This window comes from Acanthochromis polyacanthus, chromosome 15 (genome assembly GCF_021347895.1).
Source record: "Acanthochromis polyacanthus isolate Apoly-LR-REF ecotype Palm Island chromosome 15, KAUST_Apoly_ChrSc, whole genome shotgun sequence".
Classification (NCBI taxonomy): Eukaryota; Metazoa; Chordata; class Actinopteri; family Pomacentridae; genus Acanthochromis; species Acanthochromis polyacanthus.
The window spans coordinates 10,825,574-10,846,116 of NC_067127.1; the positions used below are offsets into that span (position 1 = coordinate 10,825,574).

The 20,543-nt window shown below is 40.9% G+C and overlaps 3 protein-coding genes across 4 annotated transcripts; 1 reads left to right on the forward strand and 2 right to left on the reverse strand.

The window, feature by feature from the left end:
* Nucleotides 1–1,122: 1,122 nt before the first annotated feature.
* Nucleotides 1,123–5,664, reverse strand: LOC110948518 (phosphoglycerate mutase 1-like). The gene is made up of 4 exons (XM_022190073.2): nt 5,363–5,664; nt 4,248–4,522; nt 3,355–3,535; nt 1,123–2,495 (listed from the first exon to the last, which is right to left on the reverse strand). The coding sequence occupies exons 1-4, from the start codon at nt 5,499–5,501 to the stop codon at nt 2,326–2,328; spliced, it is 765 nt and encodes a 254-aa protein (XP_022045765.1). The 5' UTR covers nt 5,502–5,664; the 3' UTR covers nt 1,123–2,325.
* Nucleotides 5,665–14,316: 8,652 nt separating this feature from the next.
* marveld1 (MARVEL domain containing 1) lies at nt 14,317–15,817 on the reverse strand. The gene has a single exon (XM_022190072.2). The coding sequence runs from the start codon at nt 15,665–15,667 to the stop codon at nt 15,155–15,157; it is 513 nt and encodes a 170-aa protein (XP_022045764.1). The 5' UTR covers nt 15,668–15,817; the 3' UTR covers nt 14,317–15,154.
* A 502-nt stretch (nt 15,818–16,319) lies between these two features.
* LOC110948516 (arginine vasopressin-induced protein 1) lies at nt 16,320–20,325 on the forward strand. Of its 2 annotated transcripts, none has more exons than XM_022190070.2 (3): nt 16,320–16,702; nt 18,219–18,580; nt 18,665–20,325. In XM_022190070.2, exons 2-3 carry the CDS (start codon nt 18,231–18,233, stop codon nt 18,915–18,917), a joined length of 603 nt encoding a protein of 200 aa, XP_022045762.1. In that variant the 5' UTR covers nt 16,320–16,702; nt 18,219–18,230; the 3' UTR covers nt 18,918–20,325. The 2 variants fall into 2 exon arrangements, with proteins under 2 accessions (XP_022045762.1, XP_022045761.1); XM_022190069.2 differs by having other exon boundaries at nt 16,463–16,702; nt 18,214–18,580.
* The last annotated feature ends 218 nt before the right edge of the window (nt 20,326–20,543 follow it).

The window sequence follows — 20,543 nt, forward strand, 5'->3', positions numbered from 1 at the left end:
TGTAGATATATATTTCAAAGAGACAGTTTACAACACAAACATAGAGATGAGTTACAAATTAAAGGAAAAACCTTAACCTTTGGCTATTACAAAGTAAGGATCCAGTGACTCTGTTATGCTGCGCCATGTTTCCATTTGTCTCCCTTGAGGGAAGGAAAGCTGAAAACCAACATAAACTAGTTCTGAGCGATTATCTGTAGGTCCTTGTAGGATGTGTGAGATCACATGTTGATTACCTGAGACAGAAGACAAACTACTTCTTTCAAATTAACTGTTTATTTTCTAATATCAGTGTCTCAAAAAATCTTGTACAAGGACCCTTTCTGTTTGGAACAGCCTCCCAGAAAAGGATAAGGTCTGATATGGACACAACATCTTATACAGAATGGTGCAATGTGATGGGCTATAGGACATATGCATATAATTCAAATAGTGAAATGTGAATGGCTACAAGGTAGGGAAGGAGCGAGGTTTAGACTTAGTTCTCCCTGGTTGGTGCACAGATATGTCCACATCTCCAGCTGCCGTATCCTGTAAAAACAACCCTCCTTGAAACCTTTTCCCGCTCTCTACATGTCAGTTATGTTCCTTTGTTAGCTGTGATGTGATGCAGCTACAGGTGATATCTCATAGGGAGGATTATTGTGGTTTCCAGCCTGAAACAGCCTTGAGATAGAATTACTACCTTATAAGAAAATAGGAATATACTTTAATGCCTGAACCCATATCTCTCCCTTTAAAGGTCAAGCACAGCTCACACGTTAATTGCACAATAAATGGTGTTAATATGAATATTATACTACTTATATATATGGTATCAATTTCAATGTTAAGCTAGCAGCACCTTTAAAAAAATCCTCACAGATGGCAGTATGTCCATCCAAAGGACATTCGGGGGTCGCTGAATGGTTTGAGGAGCCTGAAATTTATATGACATCTATGCTATGACCTTCACAGTTACCACATCTCCACCAAATCTAACACTTATGGGAGATTTTTGATCAGTTTGTTAGATAGCTGTCTTTACTACCATCATCAAAACATCAAATAAGAGAATAACTTTTGTTTCTAAAAATAAAAATAAATCTCACCCAGACAAAAAAAGCAAACACACTCAGCAGATTTGCACATAACTGTACATTTATTAGATCAGGGATTTCGAGGTACATTTTACCCAACACAGAGGGAATTACACTTGTTAAGGAATCACGTTAATACTGTAAGACATTTTAAGATATTCCATTCAGCGATGCCTAAAACACAACTTCTGCTTTGTTAGTCTGTGAAGACAGTTGTGGACATTAACTGTAGGAATAGGAGGAGGAGGCACATGAATACTACGACCCCAAAGATGGTAGAACACAGAAACAGTAATTCTGGTTAGAATTAGACCTTTCATTTGCTGTTAAAGATGCTTTACAGTGAAACTGAGAAACTGCTGGACCATAATCCAAATAATGGATTGTTCATGTATATTGTGCAAAACAGTGTTTGGTACCATTCAGAATGTAAAAAGAAACATAGAAATTGTCAGACACAATACACACAATGACAACATGCAAGGGGACAGCACAAAGTCCATTCACTGACAGACAATGTAAGAGAAAAGGACTGTTTATTGGTCATAATCTCTCAAGAGATTGCAAAATCATATCACTTATTACTGAAATACATCAAACATATGCTTTTAAATTCAAACTCATCTAATAATGGCCAGTGAGTGTAAATATTTTAAATTAATTTCTAATAGATTACAATATATATTGGCGTCTGCGGCAGGCATAATTTCTTTACCACCATCAGTGCATTTGACATACAGTATACAGAGAGCATTGGCAAACAGAAGCCTCCTTTATTTGTGTAAATTGTGTTTGTCAGCCTTTGATGTGTGTGCAGCTTCAAAACACATACTGTGGCTCACATGTGTATAGCTGGTTGTGGCAGACAGACCACAGCCAGGATGTCAGCCTCGCCCCTTTCATTTGTAAAAGGTATGATATTCACATAGCCAAGACACCACCTTCATTAGTAATACTGTGTATTTCAATCCTATGCTTATTCCCTAAGTGTACCATTTTAACAAATATTATTTGCAATCTCTTGAGAGCTGTGGCCCCCATGGCTCTAATGTATCCCAGTCCATGGCCACCTACTGCTCCCCTCCACTGTGCATGTAGAGTGAGGCTGGCTTTAACAACAACCTACAGTGTATTCAGTCAAGTATTAAAACCCAAAATAAATTAGGATTCAGGAAAAACGCTAATCTGAGGCCAGTTGTGTGGGACAAACTTTCCCACTGTACACAGAGGGAGCTTCTCTGTTGCTTTACTTCTTGGCCTTTCCTTGAGCAGCAACAGCCTCCATGGCTTTGCGTACGGTCTCCTCATCCCCCAGGAACTGCATCGGCTTCAGGGGCTTCAGGTTCTTGTCGAGCTCGTAGAGGATGGGGATGCCGGTTGGCAGGTTCAGTTCCATGATGGCTTCATCGGACATTCCTACATGTGGCAGCACAAAGAAAAGGACAGTCAGACTGAAAAATCAACACATTCTCAACTTTCCTTTAACTATTTATGGGTAATCAAAGGAAAACTTTACTAAACTTTAAGCTAAAAATCCTGATTATTCATTAAAATCACTTTATTTTCAAAAACTTAACAGCTGTAGGGGTGCAGAATTAAAGGAATATTAGTCATGATTTTTGTTTCTGACAATTAATCCAACGTGATATTGGCTTCAGTTTGGACAGAACTCGACTGAAAACTGGTTCTCTGTCTGCAGCTGTTGTCACCAAACAAGAAAAAAACATCTGAATATTTAACTATTTAACCTCAAAATCCACGGGAAAGATTTAAAATATGTGTTATCTTTAAAATAATCACCAAAATAATGCCATTTTACAGCCAGAAAACAGGAAAAAAATTAACACATCTTCAATTTTCTGATGGTCTTTTAACTAATTTTTGCGGAAAAAATGTACCTAAACTTGAACTTTAAATCCTGATTATTCATTAAAATCAATTTATTTTCAAAAATTAAAAAGAAATCAGTTGTTGGGCTGCAGAATTAAAGGAATATTAATATCCAGATTGTGGATGGAGCATGTAAGCTCTGTTCAGTAGATTATCTACTTAAACAGATGAGTGCAGAAAATCAACAAAATAAAGTGTGGAGAGTCCCTTCCTAAAAAGATTTAATTTTACAGTCAATTGTACAACATTTAATTTACAGTTACAGTTAAACTAAGATGCTGTATTTAAAAGGGAAATCCTTGACAAATGCAACGCCATCACTTGCTGAGTAAGAACTTTTGCCCACAGACTGAAGATCTCATTTAAACTGTGTGACGCCACCCACCCTCCAGGTGCTTGACAATCCCCCTCAGACTGTTTCCATGGGCAGCGATCAGCACCCTCTTTCCCCGTTTGATCTGAGGGGCGATTTCTTCGTTCCAGAAGGGCAGTGCTCGTGCGATGGTGTCCTTCAGGCTCTCGCAGGAAGGCAGCTGGTCCTCAGTCAGGTCTGCATAGCGACGGTCCTGCAATAAAGACAATGTCAATAAGTAGATTAAGTAACATAAATACCAAAGCTGGATCCCCTTCTCTTAAATTTCCTTTCTTAAAAATGTGATGAGATAATTAATACTATAAATATATTTTAATGTCTGCTTGTCCCTGTTAACACATGATCATCTTGTTCTTACTTTGACTGAACTTTGAACTTTAGCCTAGATCTCATTCTTGCCAGTCATATATTAACTCACAGTGGACATGCCATTGGGTAACAGCAACAGGGCTCCTGCTAGAAAATCATTAGTTACCTAATTTCCATGGTTGTCAGGTTTCATTTGCACTGTATGTAAACCTGTAGAACTTTTAGATATTCAAGCTGACTGTGCTGTGCACAAAAAGACTGACAACCTTGACCTTAAATCCACTATTTTCTCACTAAATATTTCAGTCCTTTCTGCTGATTTCACTCATTATTGGTGACACAGGTGGTCAAAGGGTCAGAACACAGAGACATGTTCAAGTCATGCCTCCTTTTTGTTTCCCCTCTGTAGAGTTAACTGCTCAAGTTGGCCAATATGTACCAAACCATTCATTTCCTCACAGGCCGACAAAGCTCCATGGTTATGTGTGTGTGTGTGTGTGTGTGTGTGTGTGTGTGTGTGTGTGTGTGTGTGTGTGTGTGTGTGTGTGTGTGTGTGTGTGTGTGTGTGTGTGTGTACTGTCGATAGCATATCTTACCTTGCTGATGATAGTGTAGTAGTCATGGTCTGGGCCCATGGGAGGAGGAGGGATATCGAATGAGCGCCTCCAGATTTTCACCTGAGCTTCACCGTGCTTGGCGGCAGTTTCGGCCTTGTTAAGTCCTGTCAGGCCACCGTAGTGACGCTCGTTGAGCCGCCAGGTCCGGTGCACCGGCACCCACATCTGGTCGATGCCGTCCAAGACCAGCCACAATGTTCTGATGGCTCGCTTCAGCACAGAGGTGTAGCAAATGTCAAACTGGAAGCCAGCATCTGTGAGTTTCAGAGAGTGAGAGAAGCACTATAGTATTTTTTGGACTGTTTAGAAATTTCCACATGTTCCAATATTTATTCAGTAAATTACTTCATGATGGCCTCTGAGAATAACTGCACTTGTTGAATTAGACATAAGTTATAGAGGACACTCTGAAGAGAGTTAAGAAAAGTGAGTCTTAGCCTTACTGGATTGTTTTCATTCATTGAAAGTTGTTTTCTCAATTAATTGATTAATCAAAAACTGTATTTACAATTTCACAGAGCACAAGGTTCAGTGTATCTGTTTTGCCCACAAAAAATGGAATTATTGTACAGTACAATGGCCTTTACATATAGCAAAGAAAAGCAGCAAATTGTGACATTTGAGAAGCTGATTGCAGAGCATGTTTGACACTTTTTGCATTAAAACAAATAACAAAACTGTACATTTTCCTATAAACTAACCACCTGTTTAGCCAACAAGAGCCTGTAGGCTGTAGTTACATGGCAGTCTGATTTATTGAGGCTACTGCTTGTGCATAAAGAGAGAAGAATATTTGTGTGATTTCTTGTAGTTCTGCTGAGGTTAGATGCAAAATCATTTACAAAATGCCCCCAATTAACTAATTTGCTTTACAGCTTTTCCTCTTTGCATTATCAGTTAAAGCAATAAATTCCATGTGTGCTCTCTTGTTGTGAGGCTGTTGAACATCACTGCACCAGAGCAGCCACAAGAAAGCATCGCTGCCTCACGTTCAGGGGGCGTCTACGACCTGATGCATGCAGGGGCGATTATGCAATAACAAGTCACAAGCAGTACAATGGATGGAGGGAAAAAACGACTCGGTTCTTTCTCACCCTTCAGTGCCTGTCCACCTCTCTTCGCCTCTTTCTCCCCGGTTTCGCTCAAATCTGCATCGAACCAGCCACAGAACCGATTCTCCTGGTTCCAGTTGCTCTCTCCGTGGCGAATCAGCACCAACTTGTAGGCCGCCATGATAGATATGAGAATATGTAAACCGAGCGGTTAAATCAATTTAAATTAGTGAAGTATTTTAAAAACAGGATGCTGAGGTTGTTAAAGTGAGAACTCCAACTCCAGGGAAGCAGACAGGTTCACTCGTTGCTGTCAAACCATTTTATTCAGTGGATTGGTTACTCCCACACTTCCTGGTTCTCACAGCCAATGAGATTCCGCTAAAAACGTTTCTTGTATCTTTCAGCCAATGGCAGAGGTGGGCGTCAGTGGCTCTGTCTGACCTTCATTCTGCACATTGTACTATTGACTATTCTTTATGTTTATCTATCTATCTATCTATCTATCTATCTATCTATCTATCTATCTATCTATCTGTCTGTCTGTCTGTCTGTCTCTCTCTCTATCTATCTTTCAGTATAATAAATATGCACTGGAGTATGCATAACAGACTATTAACAGTCCATCAAAAATAACTGTTATATTCAATGATATTTTTATTTTGTGTCCAGCTTGTGACATGCAGTCACATATTGTGCAGCTACTTTGTAAAAAATCTTGTAAAAAAAAATAATGATGATGAAAAACTGAATATCTGACTGAAGTGTGTAATGCAATAGTGTGTAGTTTTTACAATTAACACATGAAGTAATACATGTTATTTTACTATTTATTATCTGTAACTTTACAAAACAGTAAAAATCTGTAAAAAAAAAAAATAAAAGAAAGAAAAAGAAAAAAACTGTTTTTTTTCGTTTTTGTTCTTTTTTGTTCATTTTTTTGTACAGTTGAAATTTTGATTTAAAAGATTTTTTTTTTTTTTACAGGAAGTGCACTGCATGTGCTTCTCCGAACAGAATAACTTTTAATTGTCGATTAGTTAGAAACAGAAAAAAGTTTGCAGATAGATATGATTCAAACCGATGGTTCCTCGGAGATTGAAGCAAATCAAGTGAATCAGAAACCCAATCTCAATATCACCACTAAAAACAAGATTTTGGAGGATGTCTAAGTGCTCAATGAATCTTTCTTTTGATGGATATTTTTCACAATTATGTGACTGTTTTGTCTTCATCCAACTGTTGCTTTTCTTGGTATTTTGGTCTGTAAAATGTTATTAATGGTATTCAGCCACACCAAAAATTACCAACAGCATACCTGTGTCTTTAAGAATGCAATACTCATGTCTCTGTAAAGCGGTGCTAAAGAAATAAAGGGTGGTGGTGAAACTGTGTATTTTCAAGACAAGGGTTCATTTAGAATAAGAAAAGGAAACTGATATGAGAGGTAGGAGGTGTGACATATTGAATAAAATGCTACAAAGAAGCACTAAATGTGGTTGCGCCTTTGACCCAGATTTGAGCAGTGCATTCATAAGCAGACATTACTGATAAAAAAGAAAAGACAATCCAGAGTTTTTGGATGCATTTTGTCCATCTGTTAAGATATTGCTTCTTATATACTGCATATACAAAAAAAAAAAAAAGTTTTCTACACCAAGATTTGCAATGCTACATTTGCAGATGTGCATTAGAGTTGATAGTTTTTACCATGTTACTTTCTGTCACTTTATACAAGCTATGTACGCATTTGTATGATGACAATTTTTTTTATTTTGCTCAGCAATGTAGATTGCTTTGTTGTTGCTGTTATTTTTCTCTACCTGAATGTAAAAGGAAACAGTTCTGGCTAGCCTTCAGTTGATATATTGGCATAAATTAGCCACATAATTAAATATCATGGCTGTTGGGTCATATGTAGTGTAAGTTCTGTATTTGAAAAGTACGAGTAAAAGCCATTGAGGCTGTTGCTGCTCAAGGATTTCTACTGTTCGGCTGTTGTTTCAAAGTTACACAGTGTCAGTTTTGGTTTTAAACAGTTGATCAGTTTCATGCAGGCCAAGTGACTGAAAACTGAACTGCTTTGTGTTTTCTGTAGCAAATTATGATTAAGCTTCATCAAGTCATCTGTATCAAGTTAGCTCTGCTATAATATTGTCATTGTACACTGAAACCACCATCAGAGGAATATATTTTAATTTATAAAACTGCATCCAAAAGTCTGAGACTATCAGTGATGATACTTGTATTTTGTACTGGTGTCAAATTTCATCTATTCTTAATTACAAAACCTTACATTTTGCTTTAATGACAACATGCACTTGAGCTGCATGAACTCCACAAGTTTGTTAAAACATGATTAGCCAAGTTATCCCATTATGACCGGACCATGTTCCAGAGGAATGTTTGTCTTTCTCAGTCTTCAAATGCCTCAGAAATGTTCGCTGGGTTTGAGGTCAGGTGACTGTGGTGGAAAGTCCATGACAAGTAGCACTCTTTCTTCTTCTTTTTTTTTTTTTGGTTTTGAAGTACTATTTTAAACCTATGATGTGTGTGTGGGTTTATTATTTTTGCTGCAGTATGAATCTTTCTCCACAAAGACGCCAACAGTCTTATTTACTTTATCTACCAATTTCTGTGTCTGTAATGAAGTTGCTGTTCTCTCACTCAGTGAACAAAGCTTTGCTCAGATTAAGAGTTTGATTTTTGACAGTCAATTTTCAAGATGTTTATTGTTGTACAAGTACAGTCACGTGAAATGCTTACACACAATACACAAATAAAAGGTTAAAAAGCAGCTGAAACATTTTGTAGTTCTGAAGACAGAAGAGCAATAATAAATGTTTGTAAGAGGACATACTGTAAAACCTATATGTAAAAGGTCTTGTTTATCGTAATTTCTTTAGAATATTGCACTGAGGTTAAAAAAAATATTGCTCATAGGTTCGAATTATTGTGAGTGTGTCAACAGGTCCTCTAACAACCATATCAACTGTTTCTTTTTCAAAAATCAGAATTAGGAAGCTGTAAGTGTGGAAGTGGTTGTGTGTCTACGTCATTGAGTCAGTTTTCCTATAGCTTGAAAAAAAAAGTAAACAGCTCCTTGACCTGCTGGTGTGCAATCTGTGAATCCGGCATCTCCTACGAGAGGACACAAGGGACAACAGGCTGTTGCATGGGTGTGTCCTTTATGACCCTCAGGGGTTTCTAAACACTGCTCAATGCACAGCAGACTGGATAGACATTGCACCCAGCAATGTCTGTATGCATCACTTTCTGTAGAGCCTTACCTTCCACACAAGAGCAGTTGCCATATTAGGTACTCTCATATCGTTTATTGGCATGTTTCCCACGACCACAGTGCTACTTAATAAGGAATATTCTGCTGCTAACTTGAGGCACAGCAATATTTATGACAGGGGAATGAAGGCTGTAAGTTAATTTCCTGGAACTGGCCTCTGATGAGCCGATCAAATCCAAAAATTATTAATGAAAAGGCAGTATGGTGTTGTCCTGCATTGCAGTGGCAACAATGCGGTGACCAAAGGCACAGAAACGTAGGGCTAGTGGCGCAATGCATAACGCGTCTGACTACGGATCAGAAGAGTCTAGGTTTGACTCCTGGCTAGCTCGATAGTCTCTTTAGCTTATCCACTCAACAACATTTGCAGTATTCCCTCTATATGATTTGTGTATTGCAGGAAAATTACACATCTAAGGACTTGTCTAATTGGCTCCCATCCATTCAACATGTGCTACAAAGTGCCTAAATCCACCTGAGTGTTACAGTCGCGGTGATCTTAGGAGCTTCAGTAAAAAGGACCTGAACTTCTCTTTTAGGTTCTGGAAAACCTTTCACCTCTCATTTAAGAGGCTTCTTCAGTTCTAACTGACTGATGAGGACTTTTACAATTTGATAGTCACTCCAGCTCACATGGTTAATGGGCCATTAACAACCCAGAAATCACGTGCCTGTTTATTTATTATCTCCTGTCGACAACGCTTTTCCAGTCATCTCTTTTTGAGTGTCTCTTCATGAAAGCATTGTTTTAGTGGTGAATCTTTATCATTCCTATTGTTTTGTGGCAGTATACTATTATATTGCCAGACATATTACTCAGTGCAACTGTGGTTACCATTACGAGTAATGTTATCGTCGTTAAGATTGTTTGTCACTCAACTTTTGTCACGTTATTTAACTGCTTTGTGAGTAACTACAGTAATGATGTGACATGATTCTGACATTACAATTTAGCTTTCAGCAGCATATATCATTCCATTAACTGTAACTGCTGGTTCTTTAACAGTCTTTTTCTGCTTTAACTTTATTATATTGTCACTACACAGATTTAGATTAGAATATGAATGAAAGTTGTTCTTTTTCAGCTTATACACATGAATAATAATGACAATGACATACTATATATCAGTAATGGTTCCTATGCTAGTTATAAATTCTGGATGCTACATTTGTTGTAACTTGGGACACCAAATGGGACAAACAGGATGCAAACTTGGAAATGGTCAAATCTAGGTTTTGTGTGGCCCTACTGCTCCTCCTTGTGGATAAAGTAAGTCTTTGCTTACAATGATGACGAGTGATGAACGATGTACATTGAAGTAACAGTGAAATATTGAACTATTTAGAGTTATTCATAGTTGTGTAATAAAGGAAGTCCGTCTGAAACTAGTCTGTCTGTGACCTTGGACCTTTTGTTTACCATTTTCCTTTAGGAAGTTGGCCTTTGTTATTTTGACTTCACTGTGCAACTCTTGCTAACATACTGCTGTGCATAATTCTGAAAATGTAGTGGAAAAGTACAGCACAGCTGATTCATTGTGTCAAACACAGTTTTAAACACAATATAACTTGAGAGGCTCAGTGACTTGAAAGAAAAAAATAAACTTTTTTTAATTTGCTATTTTTTTCCTTACAACAGCAGTGTGATGTAACAAAGAGAGTTTGCGCGTCTGTGTGTGAAAACTGTGGGAAAAGTGTTGCTGGGAAACAGTTCAGAGCAGAAGTGAGCTATTATCAGAATATCCATGATCCACACTTGGAAGGAATGTTTGTTTTCACTTCCCAGTGCGCGTCCACTTATGCTGCACTAAAAATGCAGTGTTCATAAAGAGCTTTAGTCATGGCAAAGTTAATCATCTTCTCAGCTTCTAATTCCGTCCTTGACATTTTGTTTTTAGGAGGTAAAACCTGCAGGTGACGAATGGAGGGAGGGCTGCTGATGTAAGCTGCAAGTAAGAATCATTAAATGTCAGACAGGAAATTAGTGAGTGCATCCACCCAGTGACGAAAAAAACTTTCTCCCTCCCTTCCTTTCAGACTCATTCAGTCTGCAACACACGCTTAACATCTTGGCTGAGGACTGGCAGATTGAAGGAAGCTGTGGTATTTTCAAGGCTCTATAAATAGCTATCATTATTTCCCACCACTGGCTGCCATTGCCTTCGCACAACATGAACACTGTGCCCATTCAGAGGAATCGTCTGGGCAAAAGCTGTTGTAACAGATGTGGAATCAGTAATCCCAGTAACCATGTTAGGAAACTACAAACTGAAGAGTATCAGAGAGGAACAAGGCCTCCACGCCCAGAACACTGTGGCGATTCATGACCGACACGGACAGAAAATGTCAATCTCAGATTCCTGCTTGGACCTTCAAGGTGTTTTTGCACGTCTTCCCCGCTCGCTTTTTGCTTCTTTTTTTCCCTCTGCTCATTCACTTGTTCGGTTGGCTTCCATCTGGTTCCCCGGCCCCTCTTTCCCCCTTCTCTGCAGTGGAATGTGCATCTCAGCAGTAGCTGATGAAAATGTGGTTAACAGGGCAGTACCATGTGTCTGTGTTTTCATGTTTCAAGTGCGTACATGCAGCCTCCTGAACGAGACACGAGACAGGGACTGTCAGCAGAAAAAGAAACAGAGGCACACACACTGATAAGATAGAGCACATCCACTGGGAAATACCCAGCCAGACTTTGGGTGGGTAGAAGTAAATGAGGCCCTTCCAGTCCTGGACAGCTGCTGAGTGGGCTCTTACCATTCAAGTATACACACACCTGGTTAAGAAAACTCTGTGTAACACCAGACTTGGGTTTGAGAGAATGTCTTGCAAAAACAAGGCAACTGAGATGAAAGTCGGGTCTGTGCTGAATGAAAATCAAGTGGGTTTCAGCTTTAAAGTCTAATTCCTGTTAAATAATGCTGGACTTGCACAAATTCCCATTCACATAGTCTGTCTTAAAATACTTCCAACATTACTATACGCATATTGAAATGGTTTTAGGTTGCTACAGCTGTTCGTTCTGTTCATGCTAACTTTGAATGGGTTCTAATGTAAGAAATCAGGAACAAAATCCACAGTGTTGTGCAAAAACATATTCAAAGTTTATTTTAAGCTTAATCAGATCAAGTGAACATCTTCCAAAGTTAAGTATTTCTGTTGCAAAATCATCTGGTGTTTCTCCAGGCATTGTTTTCTTACTGAACATCCTTTGTGGAAGGAGTAGCAGCACAAAGGGGAAATCCTTTAGATTTAGATTTTAAGACCTTAGACTGCTTGAGCCTCGTGTTAGCTTCAGCTGAACTCCGGAAAGCTTTTTCTTTTTTTGCACATAAGGACTGTGGCACTTACATTGGAAGAGACAGCTGTTTTCTCAGCCAGTATGGACGGGAAGAGTAACTGTATAGCAAAGAAAAACATTGACTGTAAGCAGGGTAATGTGTGAATGTTGTTTGAAGGTAGCCTTGGGGTAAAGAAGGTGTAACCATACTTTTAGATTACAAGTCTTTTCCTACTTAATTTTGCAAATATTTGCAAGTTGCCGACTAAAAAAATTACAATGATGATACATTTGAAAGTAGCCTAGTGGTGTGCAATGTGTACATTTTACTTTTGCAAGAAGACTTGAGCTGAATTCCTTTCTGTCTTGGTAAAACAGACCTGAACAAGACATGTGTTCCCTTCCAGCTCCATCGAGGCCAACCTGCAGCTCACATTCTGTGCACAACTATGGTGGGACACAGAAGCAAGTAATATAAAAGACACTCTTGCTGTTTCTCTATTGTAATCCCACCAGTGATATAATTACCCCAATGAGTCACAGTTGTGTCATTGTTATCCATTTGCACTTCATAACTCAGTCTTAGATTTGAGATTTTTGGAGTTATTTTCTCACTTCAGTCAGTCAATCCATGACAACAGTGTGCAACAGGATGCTGTTCTTCCACAGGGAGGGGCAGAGAAACCGTTTGAAGGGGCTGCGATGACTCCTGGATGGTTGGTCTCTTGCAGACGGGTGGGTGAGCACATACAGGAAATGTTTCTTTGGTTGACTAGCCAAAATAAATATCACACAGTTGGCACTCTGGAGCAGTGCCTGCCCCTATATGTCCTTATTATACCAAGTTGTCTGGCTTTTCTTTACTGCCTGTGCAGCTGGGGAAAAAATACAACAACTTCACTCTTGTAGCGCCCACACCCCGAGACAAAGGATTCCAGTCTCATTACCTGTGATTCAGTGAGTTCATTGTTTAGACAGTGAAATGTAATGTAACTCAAAATGAGCTCCAACTGCAAACCTACAAGTCTTTAAACTGTGGTCAGTGTAATAATAAGGAGCCTGTTAATGTGGTGAGCTGAATAAAGACTTTCAGGGTAAATGTGGAGAATCCTTTTCTGGCTTTAATTGTCAGCATACGCTATAGTTGTGAGTCATCCAAAACTTAAATGATTCACTGTGGTTAATTTCAGTATCAAACAGAACCCTGGATGGGGTGCTTTGTTTATGCAGCACACAGAGCTGCTGTGTACCGTCTCCACTTGGCTGTATACAACAGTGTGTTTCCACAGGCGCCGACACGTGGACAGGACAACACTTCTTTCGGAACCCTCAGAGGAGACGAGGGTGGGTGGGAGTGTGCGTGTGTGTCTGGGGTGGGCTCCTTTTCTCCTTTAGAAGTACTAGATTTATATCCCGGTGCTGCAGCTGCTTAACATTAACCCTTCCACGCCTGCAGCTCTGGCCACAGATGTCACCCTAGCACCCACAGAAGTGCACTGAATTTCTCATGTCTTTATATACACCTGTCAGCTGCCTTTAAGATATTAATGCTGATTTATATCCTAATATCTGCATTTCTGTTGACTTGCTTTTGACTCTTGCATGTAAATCACGTTCAGTTGCTGGCATGCGAGAAAGAAAAAAACAGGAGAAGTTTGTGTATTTAATCTGCCGTCTTTTTAACCACATGTTCTCCCACATCAGCAACAAGTGTGCAAAATACGAACACAAATCTGAGAACAGACGCAGAGTAATGACTCCTCCTTGCTGACTGTATAAAGGCAACCAAACACTGTAACCAAAGTGCGGCTTTGGGTGCTGTTGAAGCAACTCGTCTGCAGCATGTTTTTAGGGAACTGGATGCTGACTGTAACAGACATTGAATCATCTTCCACCGCTTGGCTTCCTTTTCATTGGCTGAACTTCAGCCCACCTCCAGAACCCCAACAGACTGTTCCGGTAAAGCCAAGCCTCTTCCCAGATTATTGTTCACAACAGAAAACACACACACACACACACACTCACTCACATTGTATCTAAAAGTAGGATCACTCTCCAGCACCACACACATTCTCTCTATCATACAGCACATGGACGTTATGTGTGAGCGGCTGCTTTAAACACAGATAGGTCTGAGGATCTGTGTCTTTGATGTGGTTAAGTGGCATAGCATATAAAGGATCCCTGCTGATTGGGTGAGGCTTTTATCTCCCAACAGGAAGTTCCTGAGGGCTTCCGTTGCGAGTCTTTTCTAAATCTGTGTTTCATTTGGAAAAAGCCATTTAAAGCACGATCTTTCTCCAAATTTAACTCAAAGCACTAAAGCATTTTTACAAACATTTTCCTCAAGCAGCTTCTTCAAAGGCTTCTATTTACCAACAAAGAATCAGAACCAAAGAAACATCTCACCGACTCTCTCTCTCTCTCTCGTACTCGTCTTTATTCTTACTCTTTTTGCTCTCTGGATTTACATAATGAACACTTGAGGAGCAGTTCTGGTCAGCATACACACTGCAGCACCAAATACATCGATGCTGTTGGGTCTGCGGTTGCCACAACCTCGTTGAGTATACAGCATTCTGACAGAAGGCACTGATTTAAAAAAAAAAAAAAAGCTGCACGCAATGTTTGTGTTATAGACAAAACAAAAACAGCTGACAAGTATTTCATTGTGTAAGAGATAAAGTCAACCCAGCACGTGTCAATAACTGTTCAGTATAGTTTGCTTTTGTACAAAAACACATAAAAATACATATTTTTAAAAAAGGTAATAAAAAGAATGCCTTGTAAAAAAAAAAAAAAAAAAAAACTGTAGCAATCCTATGAGAGGTTTCAGACAGTTACCCAGTCAGTACCAACACAAATCTGCAAAATGTATATTAAGACTGTAAACACTAAATACTGCTATAATAGGTTCATACATGAGTATGATAATGTTTTGTATGAGGGAAAGTGGCATTAAATTGCCAATCTAGAAGACAAACACATGCAACTTGTGCACATTACCAATTAGATAAACATTCTTTATAGCTTCTGGCCTCTGTAGGATGAGCTGCTGTTCACAGCAACTGTTGAAAACACTGATAATAAGGCCTGTTTCTGCCTCAACATAAAGGTGGAAGGCTGGGAGAGGGGAGACAGTAGAGGGTAAATCTGGGATAAGAGTAACTGTTGAGTGAAATTACAGTGAAGTTAACTATTCCTCATCTTGCTGCGGATCCACACGCATCCCCTCATGGACATCACACCCAGTTTAGTCTCAACTGATGACCGTCTGTTCTCCTCGACACTTCCTGCACGCCCCAAAAGTGACCGACAGGAGGTAAGCCAGGCAGCACAGGCAGGCGAACACGGTGGCTGTCAGGTAGATCTTAAACAGGCAGGGGTGCTTGTACGCCTCCAGGTTGCAGAACGAGTTGCGATCCGTCTTGTAGATCATGACACCTACGGCCGGCAGGTAGAGCACGGTGGCGGCCACGTCGTGCGCCAGGTTGGTGCACAACCAGCGCTCCCCTCCCAGCAGCGGAACCAGGTCCTGCTTGTCCAGGAGGGTGAGGAAGAAGAGGGCGAGGGTGAGGAGCCAGAAGAGGACTGCGACGAACAGCACAAAGTGGATGGAGCCATCGTACTTGTTGGCGGCGATGGTGATCCACAGCCCGGCTCCGAACACGATCTGCAGGATGCGCACGATTCCCAGAAAACTCTTGAGGAACTTCAGGAAGCTCTTCCTCACCTGCGGCTGGGCCGGCTGGGCAGGAAGCTCGGGTGGCATCTCTCGTCTCCTCCGGTCAATCTCGGTCCCTTATTCCCGAACAGGGCGGGTGCTGTTTTTTGCCAGCTGCAAACAGCTGGGGAAGAGATGGGCAAAAAAAAAAGAAGTGAAAACAGGGGGGCTGGGAGGCCGGGTTTGTGGCCAAGCAAACTAGCCAAAAGTGGACAGGGAGCCTTTGGGAATAAAAAAAGGGAACTCTCTGTTCTTTCCACGGCTCCGGGGTTTTGAAATGACAAACCTTCTTGCAGCCTATGTTTCGTCTTTTCCGTTTCCTCTGTTGAATGTAGCGTCTGTGTTGGGGGGCTGGGTGATGGAGAGGGGGGTGGCCTGTAATTCAAACCCTGCTCCTCCTCCACTGGACACATCCATGTCCACTCATCTGCGCCATCTGATTTCTACTTTCACCGGGGGGTCTGTGGCACGTCTCCTCCCGTATTTTACGCACATGCACACAAATGCAACAGATGCTTTTGCTTTCTCCAGATGCAGTCAGCATCATGATTTATTTTTTTTCCACCCTTGTAGACGTGGGTTCTGCCTAATACTGGCTCCGTTCATACACATTTGGTGCCTCGGAGCCCGTGCGTCACGCTGTTTGCGTCTTTCCGCGCGGGATCCTCACATGTTGCTTCTTTCTCACATAATTGACAGACGCTTGTCGTGCCAGCCAGGCTCATTGACGTCAATGGATTTCAGCGAGCACGCCCTACGTGGCCAGGAGGCGGGACCGGCCCCCTTCCCCTCCTCCCCCCATCCTCACCCGCCATTGGTGGAAGAGATCTCCAGCGCGCACAGGCGGGAGCAGCGCACGGCTCCGCTCTGATTGGTCGCTTTGGACGCCGCTGATTTGTAAGTGACAGCCTGCCCAAGGACACAAATTGATTGCAGTCGAGGCTGGACACACGCAGTCTAGCAGCAGTTCGGCCATTGTGGCAGTTTTGTTTGGGTAAAGAAAGGGTCGGCGATGAATGCAACAAGGAAGGAGACGCGATAGAAGATAAAAAGCGTGGAAGAGCATTTCTGGATCATCTTCTGGTGAGCAGATGCCCATTTATTTTTTCACATGACTGTCATGCGATTTATTGCTTTTTAGCCACAGGGCAGTAAACGCAGCATGGATTCGGTTTTAAGTTGTTCGTTCGTTGTGTTTGATTTTTACAGAGCCAATGATATGTCGAAGATTCAGTTTATTTCCCCTCAGAAACTTCTAGTTCTGCCAGAGACCCCATATCTGTGCACCACTGAGCCGAAACTCTTTGTTTTGCAAACAGTAAAGTGTCAGGAAGCCAGTGATCTGTGGTTAATGTTACCAGCTGCTGATACAAATACAAAGATCTGCCAGTGTACAAATGTGTTTCTGTGTAGAGCAACAATGATCATCTACAAGAAACCTGTCCTCAAATAACCCACTTTGAAGTGAAGGGGCTGTGCACAGAACAATGTGAAACTTTGTTTAGAAACTGGCAGTGATAATACATCCCTCCTGTAAAAACAAACAAACAAACAAACAAAAACGAATATTTAAAGTGCATCCACAAATAATCTATTGCAGTATATTTAGAACAAAAAGAAACATGTAGGGTTAAATAGTTTCTGTATATTTAGACCTCTGGGGACATAGAGACCCTGCAGAGTTAAGCTCAGCTAAAAGAGGATGGGAAACTTTATTCCTGACCTGTGGATACTATGTTGGCAAGATAATGGGTTTTCAAAAGTGGTTAGAGCTTCCAGATAGATAGATATGTACATACTTTATTATTCCTGAGGGAAATTCAAGTGTTCAGCAGCTTACATACTACAACATAAAATAATAACAAAAAGGCAGGTTAGTAACATTAACAGTAAAGGTTAGTATGTACTCTGAAAATCTTGCTGTACAATGCTGTGCTATATGCTTCTAATTGTAAAATCTATAGAACACTAAATGTAATTACAATTCAGTGTACAGTATTTACACATTTCAAAGCACGGTGATTTTAAGTGATTTGCAGTGACTTTGATGGGTAGTAGCAGAACAGTTTTATCAAACTACCTCAGGTGCATGGGCATTCTATAATAATCACATTGGTCAGTGATGAGTTGTACAGTCTGATGGCCAGGAGGACATAAGAGTTCCTCAGTCTGTTGGTGGAGAACACACTCCTCTGCTTGGTTGGCACTTGAAAGCTCTGTAAAGGTAGTACGTAAGCGTTTACTTGAGATCAAGCTGATAGAAAGTTCAGCAGAAAGGCCACTGATCCATATGTGGCCATGACCTTGGTCACTCAGCTTACACTTACCTGTTGGTGTCCCACTTAATAGCACAAGTGCGTAAAGACAGATAAAGTTACCATCTGCAGTTTAATGGGCTTTCGAGCCCAGTTCGTCACTCATTTTCCAAAGTAGGATTAAAGAATCAGAGCAGAAGACCCACAGCAGACCGAGTGTTGTGACAGCTGGCTGTGTCCTCGTGTGCTTTGTACGTGACCACACAGACTTTATGTGTTCGTGCGGCATTTTGTCAAATATAAATCACAAAGCATTTCATCCTACATCCTTCTCCACAGAGTAGAACCTGCTTTGTATGCCACCTTTCCCCGTGTTTTCCTCAATGGACACCAGACCCGCCCACCCTTCTTCCTCCATGTTGGCGGGCCCGTCCTCCCTGTGGCGGCTGGCCGAGAGGAGGAGCAGGAAGGCTGGCTCAGGGAACATCTTCAGCAACGTGAACCTGTGGCAGCTCCAGAGGCTGTTCAGGGCGGCGGGGGACCAGGATGCAGAGCAGAGGGCTCAGCTGGTTTGGGGCCACAGAGATGAAGCTGAACTTGCTCAGGCCTTGATAGGACTGAGGGCAAGAAGTCACCGAAGAGGGCTGAGGACTAACGGAAGGGCTGCACTGGGCTCACACTGGCTGCAAGCCTTCAATCACCTCAGGTAAGAACACTAATAGCATAGCACATGTGCACAACATTCAACATTTTGCATGTGTCAGATCCTTAACCAGTCTTTGCTGTTCAGGATTGGGGAGAGCTCACCAAGCAGCAGTCGTACGGATCGTGGAGAGGACACTGATCCTGAAGCACCGAGCAGCCCGGAGTCCGGCAGACACACCTCAGCAGCGACAACAGAAAGAGAAATGGGGACAAAAATGGGACTACCTGAGAGCCAGAGTCCTGCAGGGACATCTGAGAGACCAGCTAGAGCCAGCTCAGGACTGAGGAGAGGAGGAGAGAACAACCCAGAGAGATACCTCCACCGAATACTCCACTGACTCGGCTGTCAAAACTGGAGCAAGGCTGAGTTCACTTCCATGAAAAGTAACTGATAAGTTCAGCTGTGACCTTACAGTTTCAGGTGAAACTGTGTTGCAAGTTGAAGGAATAGAATAGTTCTCATATTGCCATACTATGTCTGCTCTACTAATAGCAGATGGTAGTATATTGGCACTGCACTGTTATGTGCTGGAGACACTTCTCCAATTGAGTGTTTCAGTCCAAACCACTGACTGGCTCAATGTGTCTCACAGCTTTTTTTAAATTTTATTTTATATTGATTGCCTCTCAAGAAATGCCTTATCTGTTTTCCTAAATTTTTCCTACTATAGATACTTCTAATTATTACCAAAATAAATGTAATAGGAGTGTAGGTAGTGATGTGACTAGTTGTTCAGAGATGTAGAAGTCAATAACTTTCAGCTTTAACAGAACACTACATGGCAAAGTCACTTTAAAAATGGTCCCGGCTCCATTTTGACCTATTGATTCCGTCTGAATACACTGATAACATCACACTCTAGATGTGTTTATGAACTGTTGTGTTCGTTTTTTTATACCACAAAAAGCCATTTATGTACTTGCATATAATATTCTTTATGTAGCTTAGCTTAAAATAGAATTTAATGTCTTGATTTTGTATTTACACTACTCGAAGTCACAAAAAGGAAAAAATGTTCAAACATATATTAAGTTTTACGTGGTTTGTATTCATTAAGGAGAAATCACTAGAGAGCGAAGAATGTTTATTGACGCTGATGACAGAGAACAAGTAGAGATTATACACTGTTCATGTGACGCATCCTTGATAAGAATAAGAGATGGGAAGGATCCTCCTGCTAGTGTTGGACTAAATAAGGTGCTGTAGTTGAAACGCCTGGATCACCCTGCTGGAAAAGCTGGCGCTGCAGAATCATATGTCTGAAATTCAGAATGACAGATGCACTGTGACATTTAAAGAGCAGCAACAGGCCGACTGATTTGTTCACCACTGTGCTATTAAAAATGGATGAAAGGATTTTTGACTGAAAAAGAGAGAGGCAGTGGTGGAGCAGATCAAAGTGTAAAAGCAGGATGATGGCATAAATTCCCAATGAATTACAAGTGAGAGGTTCAAGATCTTCCTTAGTGAATTTTCACCAAAGCTTTATATTTTAAACTTGAATTGTCAAATCGTTAACTGCGTACGGACCAAAAACAGTAAATTACAAATCTGAGGTCTCCTTGTGCAGGAGAAGACAAACTTGACAAAGCAATACTCTCATAAAATGTTCATGGTACCGGTGTGAAACCCTGCTGTGCCTGCGACAAACAAACCTCAGAGATTGCTGGAAACTTGAAGAAGCTTTTTGATAAAACTCTTTGATGTGTCATTTTTAGTGATGGTAAATAAAGCGAGTCTTTGTATTTTGTCTGATGTCTTGTTTTATATTGACAGAATTATAGACTGTATATTAAATATGGGTGTTGTGACAGTTATTTCATCCATTGCTCTGTAGCCTACCTACTCTTTTGATGCATTGAGGTTGACATTTGGCATCACCATCTTGGTCTTTTGAAACCGGCCGTGGCATGCATAACCAAGGAAGTTATGCATGCTAATAGGGTAACAGCCTGTCAATCAA

Excerpts from the sequence above, each read along its gene's own strand:
- LOC110948518 (XM_022190073.2), bottom strand. The coding sequence starts at position 5,501 with ATGGCGGCCTACAAGTTGGTGCTGATTCGCCACGGAGAGAGCAACTGG. Across the intron at positions 4,523-5,362 it reads AGGTGGACAGGCACTGAAGG|ATGCTGGCTTCCAGTTTGAC; the intron begins GTGAGAAAGAAC and ends TGAAACTCACAG. Across the intron at positions 2,496-3,354 it reads GATTGTCAAGCACCTGGAGG|GAATGTCCGATGAAGCCATC; the intron begins GTGGGTGGCGTC and ends TGCCACATGTAG.
- marveld1 (XM_022190072.2), bottom strand. The coding sequence starts at position 15,667 with ATGCCACCCGAGCTTCCTGCCCAGCCGGCCCAGCCGCAGGTGAGGAAG.
- LOC110948516 (XM_022190070.2), top strand. The coding sequence starts at position 18,231 with ATGCCACCTTTCCCCGTGTTTTCCTCAATGGACACCAGACCCGCCCAC. Across the intron at positions 18,581-18,664 it reads CAAGCCTTCAATCACCTCAG|GATTGGGGAGAGCTCACCAA; the intron begins GTAAGAACACTA and ends TTTGCTGTTCAG.